This window comes from Cucurbita pepo, chromosome LG11 (genome assembly GCF_002806865.2).
Source record: "Cucurbita pepo subsp. pepo cultivar mu-cu-16 chromosome LG11, ASM280686v2, whole genome shotgun sequence".
In the NCBI taxonomy this organism is placed as follows: domain Eukaryota; kingdom Viridiplantae; phylum Streptophyta; class Magnoliopsida; order Cucurbitales; family Cucurbitaceae; genus Cucurbita; species Cucurbita pepo.
The window spans coordinates 6,236,298-6,248,629 of NC_036648.1; the positions used below are offsets into that span (position 1 = coordinate 6,236,298).

General features: G+C 36.4%; 1 protein-coding gene across 1 annotated transcript; it reads left to right on the forward strand.

Annotated features, from left to right (window-relative positions):
• Positions 1-6,607: 6,607 nt before the first annotated feature.
• LOC111805283 (RNA-binding protein 24-A) lies at positions 6,608-11,399 on the forward strand. The gene is made up of 8 exons (XM_023690276.1): positions 6,608-7,438; positions 7,645-7,768; positions 7,943-8,072; positions 8,853-8,889; positions 9,056-9,293; positions 9,858-9,964; positions 10,060-10,158; positions 10,635-11,399. Exons 1-6 carry the CDS (start codon positions 7,208-7,210, stop codon positions 9,950-9,952), a joined length of 855 nt encoding a protein of 284 aa, XP_023546044.1. The 5' UTR covers positions 6,608-7,207; the 3' UTR covers positions 9,953-9,964; positions 10,060-10,158; positions 10,635-11,399.
• Positions 11,400-12,332: the final 933 nt, after the last annotated feature.

The following is a 12,332-nucleotide window of genomic DNA, read 5'->3' on the forward strand; positions in this document are numbered from 1 at the left end:
TTATTCGGTTCGACCTTTTCTCTACTCGGGTCAAGATCTCTCATGTACAATGTCACATCTTAACTTTTCATCTTGGTTCCAAGCTAACACGACCAACATATCTTGATGTCATCCCAACTCCCTAATGTCATCAACCATTGAAGCCCACTCGGTCATGCCCCTCGAGAATGACCCCATATGTCATTCGTAATGTCGGGACATCCCAACACCTCCATCCATCCGATTCTATCGAGACATTGGACCCTCTCGTGTCCGTGTCATATCATTTATGGATTTCATACTAGATAGCGAGTGCATATACAAACCTCTAACACATGGGCAAGGGTGCAATGCCGACACACTTGCATTGTCCGACACTGTCCTTGAAAAACTCATTTCAAAAGAAGTTATTCGAGACACTCGTCTAGTAACGATCTCCCTCACTATGACACATATATGTGCCATTAGGGTAGCTCGCTTAGGTCATACGATCCAAGGGTGGTGGAAAGCTTACACCATGTCTCCTGTAAGATACATTTTGAGACATTTTCAATCTTCTTGGAGTAGGATTGATTTTGGTGAATGGTCATACGGCCTAGTAAGAGCATCTGTCTGATATTTGATTGACACCAAATTTAGCGAGCATTCATATTTCATATATGCAAACTTAACCCTAGAGCCTCATGGCCGAATTTCCTCTAAAACTTCAACTTTCAAGGTTAAGGCCCGGGGCGCTACCCAACCCTTTATCAAGCCTATCTTTTTCCTTCTTGTATACTCGCTACCTCCATCTTACTTATGTCTCACCTTAACTTCAATGCATATTTTATATGATTTGTTGGATGGTGCACCGTCATCTTCAGCTGCATCATGGTACTTAGCTACCTCGGTCTCGCTTGGTTGGTTGGACTCCACTTTCGTATTACCACCTTGTTTTTCTGCATGTGAGGATCACAACCTACTCTCTTCCTAGTATAGTTGTGACACGAGCACCCAGGGATGACTAAGCTCTCCAGGGCTTTGGCAGTGTGAACAATGTTACTAAAGTCTCCGCCCCTATCTTCTCTTGTACCCCGTAGTGTTATTAGTGACCTAGGTTGGGCCCAATTGTGTTCTTGCCAAGTAGCAGGTTTATAGGAGTGGTATCATCGAGTTAGGCTTAGGCCAAATAGGGTAGCGCATCGAGGCGACTAGACGTCATCACCTAATGGAAATGGCTAGTGAAGGGAATGAACTCTTCATCTACGTAGTGGAAGCATTGGGAACAGTTTTGATTTTATGCCCTAAAACCTCGTAATTAATTATTTAGTTTTTAACAATAATTTATATTATTTTATTTGTAATTTAATTGTTGTCCATTGTATGAAAATCCAAAGTTATTAATGTAATCTTGAACAATATGTGGTTGACATACAAAAGGATCGTGTTCAAGTAATAACCTAAAGAGTCAATAGTATATGGATAAGGTTGGGTGCCTTATCCTGGTAACACTATTGATATGGCCCACTCTAAAATTGTTACAAATGATTTGATCCAAATCATTCATGTGGAGACATATAAGTGGGATATCCTATACAATGAGTTTGTATAAGACTGGACCAAGAAATATTTAATCTCTCTTTATACATCCGTTAATGGAGAAGATTAATATTTCACATGATGATCATATGTGACTCGATTTTAATCCTGAGTGAGTTATGAACTCGTGCTTGTGAGGGCTTGTCCTTTAATTTACATGAGTGAGAATGACTTTTTTAGCCGATTCAATATGCCTACTATTTTGGGGACTTAGACCAAGGAGGGAGTTGGGAACATAATATCATGAGATGGGATTCACTCATTTCCATATAAGGAGAGTAGACGAGTTGTTCTCTTTAAGTACTGATTTCGGGACTTAAACAATGGGGCCCTACCTTCTCATTGGCCCAAGCACGACTTGGTTTATGATTGGATCGTAAACAAATTGTTCATTAGAGAATCAGTGGTACTTAAAGTGAAAGAGTTAATTATAGGGGTAAAATGAACTTTTGCCCAGCTGTAATTATGAACAACTCGTGAAGGATCGACTTGCTTGTAATGATTATATCGATGGACATAACTTGTCCTACAGTGCATAAGAGTGCAACTCTAGATCTATGACCTATAGTTAATGAATGAAAATTGATTAATTAAAGAGTTTAATTAATTAATTTTGTATCATTGGAGCTTCTAATCTGTAGGTCCATAAGGTCCCTCGCTAGCTAAAGATTCAATTTATTTGAAAGGAAATTTGAAATGTTCAAATTCATATTTGATATATTAGATATATTAAATATTCAAGGAAAAAATAAATTTAATTTGAAATGTCAAATGAATATTTAATAAATAGAGAAAATATATTTAATTTAAAGGGTTCAAATTAATATTTAATATATTAGATATGTTAAATATAAATGATATTAATTTGAAGGTTCAAATTAATATTTAATGTATTAGATATGTTAAAAAGGAAAAATATATTTATGGTTTTTGATACAATTAAATATTAAATCAATTAATATATTTTGATACATTAAATAAAAATATATTTAAAATTTGAATGAGATTCAAATTAATTAAATATATATTAGAATATCTTATAATATCTAAATATGATTTATATAAGGTATAATATCTTAATATATTAAATATGCAAATATATTATTTGGTAAATATTCTCCGAGAGTCTCTATAAATAAGACCCTCGAGTTGAGCCAAAGATATATCTATCTCTCCCCCTTTCTCTCGAGAATGAAATTATATCTCCATAGAATTCTCGAAACTCTTTCCCCAATTCCTTTGGGATTTTCTTTCAAGAGGCTCCCACAAACCTTGACCTCATGTTCGAGTTATAGTAAGGAAGATCTTGTGGAATGTTGAAGAACTTCTGCATGGTTGGAATACTATGAGGAGTCTTGCAAGCTAAGGTTTCTACAAAGGTAGAGTTCTTACTCTTCTATTTATTGCTTTGTTTTAATTCTTAATAAAAATCAAAATGATTCCCAATGCTTCCGCTACGTGGATGAAGAGTTCATTCCCTTCACTTGCCAAGTAGCAGGTTTATAGGAGCGGTATCATCGAGTTAGGCTTAGGCCAAATAGGGTAGCGCATCGAGGCGACTAGACGTCATCACCTAGTGGAAATGGCTAGTGAAGGGAATGAACTCTTCATCCACGTAGTGGAAGCATTGGGAACCGTTTCTATTTTATTATGAATTAAAAGAAAAGAAATAAATACGAGAGTAAGAACTCTATCTTTGTAGAAACCCTAACTTGCAAGACTCCTGGGAGTATTCTAACCATGTAGAAGTTCTTCAACATTCCACAAGGTCTTCCTTGCTATGACTCGAACACAAAGCCAAGGCTTGTGAGACTCTCTTGAAAGAAAATCCTAAAAGGATTGGAGAAGAAAGAGTTTTGAGAATTCTCTCGAGATGTAATTTCATTCAGTTTCGTTCTCTATAGAAAGTGGGGGAGATTGATATATCTTTGGCTCAACACGAGGATCCTATTTATAGGGACTTTTGATGAATATTTGTCAAATAATATATTTGCATATTTAATATCCAGAATATATTATAAGATATCCTAATTTATATTTAACTAATTTGAATCTCATTCAAATTTTAAATATATTTTTATTTAAATACATTAATTGATTTAATATTTAATGGTATAAATACAATAAATATATTTTTATTTAATATATCTAATATATTAAATATTAATTTAAACTCTTCAAATTAAATATATTTTCTCTATTTATTTAATGTATCTAATATATTAAATATTAATTTGATATTTTAAATTAAATTAATCTTTTCTTTATATTTAATATATCTAATATATTACATATTAATTTGAACACTTCAAATTTTTTTTTAAATAAATTGAATCTTGTTACGATGAGCGAGTAAGGGGACCTTATGGACCTATGGATTATAAGCTCCAATGATATAAAATTCATTAATTAAACTCTTTAATTAAGCAATTTCCATTCATTAACCATAGGTCACTCCACTATAGACTTAGAGTTGCACTCTTATGCACGGTAGGATAAGTTATGTCCATTGATATAACTATTACAAGCAAGTCGGAGTTGTTCATAATTATAGCTGGGTCAAAAGTCCGTTTTACCCCTGTAATTACGTCTTTCATCTTAAGTACCACTGTTCTCTTATGAAACATTTGTCTATGATCCAATCATAAACCAAATCCCTCTCAGGCCAAGGAGAGGGTGGGCCCCATTGTTCAAGTCCCGAAATCAGTACTTAACAACTCATCTACTTTCCTTATATGGAAAGGGGTGAATTGATATTATGTTCCCAACTCTAGCCCTCACAGTCAGAAGTTCATAACTCACTCAAGATTAATATCTAGTCGCATATGATCATCATGTGAAATATTAATCTTCTCAATTAACGAATTTATAAAGAGAGATTAAATATTTCTTGGTCCAATTTTATACAAATTCATTGTATAGGATACCCCCACTTACATGTCTCCACATGAATGATTTGGATCAAATCATTTGTAACAATTACAAAGTGGGTCATATCAATAGTGTTATCAGAATAAGACATCCAACCTTATCCATATACTATAGACTCTTTAGGTTATTACTTGAACACGATCCAGTTGTATGTCAACCACATACTGTTCAAGATTACATTACTAACCTTGGATTTTCATACAATGGATAACAATTAAATTACAAAGAAAATAATAAAAATTATTGTTAAAAACTAAATAATTAATTACGAGGATTTAGGACATAAATCCCAAGAGCTATGGGGTTTCCTAAAGAGTCTTTGTGTTATAAACTTGGTCTTGTGAGGGGTGTGAGACCACACAGGTTGACATAGTAGCTCGCCAGTACACAGGATCGCTCCCTAGATTTAGTGTGACTTTATGGTTGTGTGGAAGAATCCGCCCGTAAATCTTCCACATGTTATGTTCAGATAAGTAGATGTCATACTGTTCTATCATAATTTATTCAGATAAAGCTTCAACCTAGAACATCAGTCCTTCACTGCCAAGGAAAAGCAAGCTACTTGAGTCAAAGAACAAAAAGCTTGAACAACCTGCCCAAACCCTAAGGGGTAAGTATTAGACAAGAGCACGGCTCAGAACTTCGAGACCTTCCCAAATGCTTAGATATTTATATAAATTTAGGCACGACCTTTTTAGAGCCTAGAGAACATCTCGTGATAATTTACGACGATAAAGATATAATGAGACCCTACAAGTAGGTTACTTACCGAGTATTTTATACTCACCCCATTCTACATTTCTTTTTTAGGGATCGTTGACCATTGGTCGAGGGTAAGGAGTGCGTAGTCATAGAGGAGGTACAAATCATTAATTTACTTTTTTCCTATCTTGTTTCGTCACGGTCCAAGATCGAAGCCTAAAATATCGAGTCGTAGCAATACACAAGTACATATCATCATGCATGTAATTCTCACGTTACTCTTCCACATTGACCTATATCATCAAATACGTTTTTGTATGGCGATTAGAGAAGGTTGAGTTACACTTTTACACGTGGCAAACACGACCTTGTTCCCATTAGTATACCCAATTGATCGGATAGTAATATTCATATTCTTAAATTGACACGTACATTACCTCTTTTATTTATTTTTTTTTATCACAAATTAAGTTAATGATTGTATTTTAACACATAGAAGTTATGTCAGTTTAGGAGTATAACATTCTCCGAAATTTAGGGTTAAAAAAACTTCAACTTTTTACCTCATAAATTTTTGAACAGAGGAGTTTCGTATTTCAAACCCTAAACCCTAAAACAGCGATCGTCGCGACAAACCGTGCCGGTTACGCAAGAATATTCATAAAATTCCTTAATAAATTCAGTTGAAATTTCTTCTTTAAAAAAAATGATGAAAAAAAAAAAAGAAAAGAAATGAGGAAAATTCGAAAAGTGTGTTAAAAGGAAATGGTAACGAAATGAGATGGGCCCCACGCGTAGACCGCCTCTCGAGCTGTCCGTTGAGAACTTTCCTTTAGAATTTTTTATTTTATTTAATAAAAATTTCACCAAACGTATTGAGTCAAAACGGATAATATCTATTAGTAGTGAGTTTGGACTATTACAAATAAACACAAGACACGTTCGTCGTCAAATGGTAGGATTTGAACGAGATAGCGGTAGTAGTCGAGATGTGTTGTAGACTATGAGTGATGAGTGGATCCACTATGTTGATATGAAATGAGACGGGATTTTGTCTATTTTGAATAGAATGACGTAATAAAACATTTAATTTATGAAGAAAAAAAGGAAGAAAAGTGTGGAGTATCTGAGTGGAAATCCCGTAAAGCTCGAGGAGGGTCCGTCGTCAATCAAACAAAAGAAAGCAGGAAGTACTAACAACAGCGATGAAAAAGGAAATTCTAAACCCTTTCCTTCTTCTTTCCTTTCCCTTTTCCTTGTTTTCCTCCTCCGCCGCCGCCGCCGCCGCCGCCGCCTCCCCCTCCCCTTTCTCTCCGCGGCCGCCGTCTCCTCCTCCTCCGTCTCCACCACCCTTCAATTACTATGATCTTANTTCTTCTTTCCTTTCCCTTTTCCTTGTTTTCCTCCTCCGCCGCCGCCGCCGCCGCCGCCGCCTCCCCCTCCCCTTTCTCTCCGCGGCCGCCGTCTCCTCCTCCTCCGTCTCCACCACCCTTCAATTACTATGATCTTAATACTCCTCCTTCCAGATTCCCTTTTCCGATTCCCACTTTTTCCCACTAAAAATCCACCCTCTTCCTCTTCCCACGGTCCCTAGATCTCTTTATCTCCCCTCATCACCGACCTTCTCTTCCCCTTAGCCCTGTTCCTCGTTGGCCCATCTCATCCCCCAATTCATTTCTAGGGTTTCCCGTTCTAATTATGATCACTGTTATTGGGATTCATCATTCCTCTTCTGCCTTCTTTTCCCTTTTTCTACTTTCTCTTTATCATTCCTCTCCTACCCTTTTCTTCCCTTTCCAATCCCTTTCAATTTCCTCCTGATTTTCTCTGTAAATCCTCCCAATTCATAAGGGTTTTCCTAGGGGTTTGATTTTTCTATGTGGGTTCCTCTCTAATCCTCCTCTAATCTTCCACTTGATCGAATCTCACTTACCCTTTGTGTGTCTGTTTATATTGTATATTGGGTGTTCACTTATTTCTCTCTTCTTCCTTTGGTTCTTAAGTTTCTCCATTAATAATGGCTTATCAGCATGGTCGGGGTCCTAGTTCCATATCTGGATCAAGTTCGAGTTCTAGTTTCTTGAACTCTCCCTTTGGTGATACCACTTACACCAAGGTCTTTGTTGGTGGGTTGGCTTGGGAGACTCAGAGTGAGACTATGAGGCGCTACTTTGAGCAGTTTGGGGAGATTCTTGAGGCTGTTGTCATAACGGATAAGAATACAGGGAGATCTAAAGGATATGGTTTCGTGAGTATTAATGGCTTTTACTTTAACGGGTTTTTGTTAACTTTGTACTTTTGTTTCTACTTTCTTAAAGTAACAGCCTTAGAACATTCGTTTTGACCATTTTTTTGTAACAGCTAGTCGAATCTAATTGCTTGCTCATTAATATCTATATTGTCCACACTTGGAATGACCTGAACGTTTGTTCCTGTTTACATGGAGGGTTTTAGGTGACTTTCCGGGATCCAGAGTCTGCTAGAAGAGCTTGCGTAGATCCTACTCCAGTTATTGATGGCAGGCGAGCTAACTGTAATCTGGCCTCACTTGGCCGGCCTCGGCCACCTATATCTTATGGTATTGTTTGCTTATTTCGTCTTTATTGTTTAGCAAATCGTGTTGTTTGTTCATGTCATGTGTATATGTATGATCAAGAGACTTTTCCTGGTTTATACAAAGGAAATGACGGTCAGAAATTCCTTGAAACGCTCGATTGATCGGTCTTTACTTCTACACTGTTGTTTCTTACAGGACGCTTAAGACCGCCTGCAGTGTATGTTGGTGGCATGCAACCCAATAGGGGGAATTATATTGGAAATTTTGGCTATCAACAACCGGTTTCTTATGCTTATCAGCAGGGACTTGCATATCCTCCTTACAGGTGTGTCCCCGAGGTTCCTCTTTGTGCATCCAAGCGTGGCGATATATCAAATTTAATTATTTTGTTAAACCTCGATATCTTCCATTTTGCTTTATCACAACCTTTACATCTTGTAGTATGACTCTGTGGGGCTTGGTTTGCTTTAAAAAAATCGAACTTATGCTTTCTGGTTTGGTATTTCATTTTAATTACCACAACCATGCGTGTTCTTTGAATGGACCTTTAGTTTTCTTGGTTTCTTAAAATGGTTTATAGACATTACTTGCTTGGTATTCATCCTCTGCAATGCCCTCTTAACGTTAGTATGTATCTTTAAAGACACTAGAGGCATAATATCAATCACTACATGCAACATTCCTTAGGATATGCTTCTTTGTCACCTCCTAGCAACCAGGATTGATACCTGGTCAGTCATGTGGCACATTGTGATTGGTAATTTTAGGAATACCATAGAATTTATTTGAAGATATGTGCCAAGACTAATGTAATTGAGCTAGAAGAAGCATGGCTAGTATTATTGGAGAAGTTTTATTTCTTGCTTTCACTTGCATTCGTAGTTTATATGAGAAGTCAAGTTAGTAGGATTTGATCACTCTGGTCTCTAGTGAATTGGGATACCAAATACTTGTCTTCCGATATCGCAATGGACTGTGGGTTATAAAGTGATTCCGCCTGCTAAGTCTGCACCGCTTCAATTTATTCTACTATCTAGATTTCTGCTTTCATATTCTTATGTTTTAGAATATTTATAATATTTTCCCTCTTTCGTTTTTTATGCAGTTATGCTACTTATGGGCCGGAGTATGTCTACCCGCAGGTATAGCTATAGCTTTATGTAATTGTGTCTGCAATTCTGTGTTTGGAGGGTGGAAGTAGGGAAGGGCGATACGTAGGCTATCTTGAGAAGTTTCTTAAGGTTTTCGATTGTTTAACATTATATGCTTGTCGGTTTTGATTTTTTGTGTCTTGTATTCTTTGCATAGGGTGGATATAACCCTTTTGTGGGTCAGCAATACCTGCAGATTTATGGGGTGCCGGGGTCAGCGAGCCCTGCTATTTATCATTATGGACAATTAGGTCAAACAGTCCCCGGTGGTCATGGATATGGAGCAGTACATGGATACGCAATGCCAAGTCCTCAGATCGTGCAGTTTGGTGGACCTAATGTCAACCCGTTAACATCTTCTCCAATGCCTACTATTCAGGCACCCTATCCTTCAGGTATTTTGCGTCGTATGCATATACTCCGTGCTGTTATTATATGAAGATCACTCTTGATTGCAACATCGCGTAATATGAGTTTTGACTTGTCTTTTTAGGTATTTTTCTTTGAATTTGTATTTTTATTGTCATCAATTGGATCTTTTTTGTGTAATTGTGTAGTCTTTTCTGGATTCTCCTTCAGTTTGGTCCTTCGGTCTTTTTCTCGAGGCCATTTTTTTTGTTTCTTCATTTATTTTTCAGCAATGCCTTATCTTAAAAATCTAGAGGAAGTGTGTTCGTCAATTCGTGTTCAATCATTGCATTGACTTAGTTATGTGATGAACAACAGGACAAGGGTCCATGCGGGTCAATGAGGAGAATAAGTTTGTTTTACTATAGAACAAAGAAGATATAATGTATCGAGACGTCTTCGTTGTTTGATACTATTTAGGTCACATTTCTGTATGTTTTACTTGTACCGTGTTCTTGATCATCTGAAGAGGAATAAAGGAAAATGAAAATAATATGCTTTTGCATGTTCGATATGCTTGATTAGGAAAATGTGTTTGTTTATTTCATCAGGGATCCCAGCACCTGTTGCAGCACAACCACAGTTCATTGTCCATTCTCCTTCTCAGTTTGTACAAGGTAGCAGTTCTGACCAGACATCTGGGTGAGGAGTTGATCAGGTAAACTCCAAATTTTGCTGTTAATATTTGAAATTGCCCTTCCTATCTTTATCACCAACAGTCTCTTACGGCCTACAATTTGACTACGTTCATAGGTATCAATAGATTGCAGCAGGACTTAGAGCAGCGGAACTGCTACTTGTGTGGCAGGCTTCGGATCTAGCCTTGCAAATAATTTATCATGCATTCTAGAGGTAGTCTTATGCTCGCTGCATCGGTTTTTCAACAATTTTCATATGTGGTCAGGATAACAACTATTTGAAAAGCATGTGGTAAAATCTTTGCTGTCATATCTTATTTCATATAGGATTATAGCAGAATGGTATGGTGAGTTCTGGAATATGAGCCCATGACATCGGGAACAACTAATCTGTGGGGGGTTTAAGGTTGTTAGAATTGATGATGTGTTTGGATACTCATAGGGGAACGTGTGTGTAGGATGTCTAAACCGTGTAAACTGCCATGAATTGGCCTAATGGTCGATAAAGATTATGTAAATAATAAAGGGTTCGGAGGGAATAGGTTCAAGACATTGGTGGCAACTTCGCATATAAATATCTTTGACTACTAAATGTAATAGGGTCGGGCAGTTGTCTCGTGAGAATAGTCTTAGGTGCATCTTTCATTTCCACTTGCATTCGATTTTAAAAGTTCTCTTACTTAACTGCAGTTCACAGTCATGCTCACCAGAGAAGTCGGATGGTGTCGAGTCGCTCCAATTGGTGGAGAAAGCATATGGAAGAGGTGCAGGGCTGCTCTTTCTCTAATACCTTTGTTCTTCCCCAGTGTTTATAAACTCTTATACACTGCCAATGCTCTGGAGAGCGGCAGGTCGTCATGGATTAATTGATGGGTGCTCAAATCGGTTTTAAGCATCCATTTAGGAATAAAAACGTGTAAAAAAGAAGTCGAAAATAGAATCAACATATGATTCTTTTATAGTGAACTCCCAGCATTTTGGGTGTTGTATAGGAAGTGTGTCTCTGGTGGCTTTATGTGGTCATGGGTCTATCATCATCATCATCATCATCTTGGTACTCATATATGATATCCTTTAAGTTCATGTGCATATTAGTTGGGATTTCTTTTGAGACCTGACTCACTGACTGACTTCATAACAACGAAGCAGCTTCAGGTTCTATCAGGAAAAGATCAAATTGCTGATTTTTCGTTTTAATATCCATCCATCCCGCACTGCCATATGTCGGATTGGGATTGGCTGCATCTGCCTGCATCAGAGGATGTAAAGTTTCTAGTTCTTCTTCCTTCACAATGTTTAGAACATTCTGTTTATTCATTGTGTTTGTTGTGGGATCATCATTTTTTTCTTTGTTCTTTTTCCCCTAAAGGGGATTTGTCGATGGATTCGAAACATTGGATGGAAGCGTTAGGATTTATCGAACCGTTATTGTGATATGATGCCATGTTAGGTCCATAGAAATGACTTCTTTGGTGCAATGTTTTGGCATTGCTCTTGGCTTTTCATGGCGATTCGTTCTTTAATCATTCTTTTTCGTCTGTGATTCGTTAGTCTGTTCTTCTTAGCACTAAATGATGAGTTTTTTGAGCTGATTTTACTATGAATTGATGTTTTTAGGCTTTGTTTCTAAGTTACTTCTTTGTGAATTTTTGTTGAGTTTCTGAAGTGTTATCGACATTATTATATTGTCGTTGATTATTATGATATCGATACTCTTTAAGGGGCCGTTTGGATGAGGAACGAAGAACGAGTAACGAGTAACAATGATCTATCTCTTGTTTGGAACAATTTTATTTACCTCCAAAAGATGTGGGTTTTTTGGATTGATATTTTGTTTCATATATTCATTTTTCAATAATTATAATGGATTGTTTATTATCCATTAATTTATTTCTGTTAGAAATTAATTTTAATTAATTCATTGAATTATGTGCTAAATCATTTTTATGGATTTGTTAATAATTTATCATAATTATATAAGATCGTGGGTTTTTTGTATGGTCTACTTTAAGAAAAATGTTAAATTATGTTTATTATAAATTTATTAATGAATGAAGATTAAATTAGTTGAACTATTTTAATAATTAAATTAATTAACAACAATAACTATCTAAAATTAATTAATCTAGTATTCGGATTTGTCATTATCAAACAAAAATAGGACTCCTTGCGAGCACTGTTTCTATCTACTATTATCTCAAACGGGCACTGTTTCTATCTACTATTATCTCAAACGGACACTGTTTCTATCTACTATTATCTCAAACGGACACTGTTTCTATCTACTATTATCTCAAACGGTTTCTATCTACTATTATCTCAAACGGACACTGTTTCTATCTACTATTATCTCAAACGGGCACTGTTTCTATCTACTATTATCTCAAA

Bases quoted from the DNA above. Each gene is read 5' to 3' on its own strand.
- LOC111805283 (XM_023690276.1), top strand. From the start codon at position 7,208: ATGGCTTATCAGCATGGTCGGGGTCCTAGTTCCATATCTGGATCAAGT. The intron at 7,439-7,644 runs GTGAGTATTAAT...GGAGGGTTTTAG, and splicing joins GATCTAAAGGATATGGTTTC to GTGACTTTCCGGGATCCAGA. The intron at 7,769-7,942 runs GTATTGTTTGCT...TGTTTCTTACAG, and splicing joins TCGGCCACCTATATCTTATG to GACGCTTAAGACCGCCTGCA.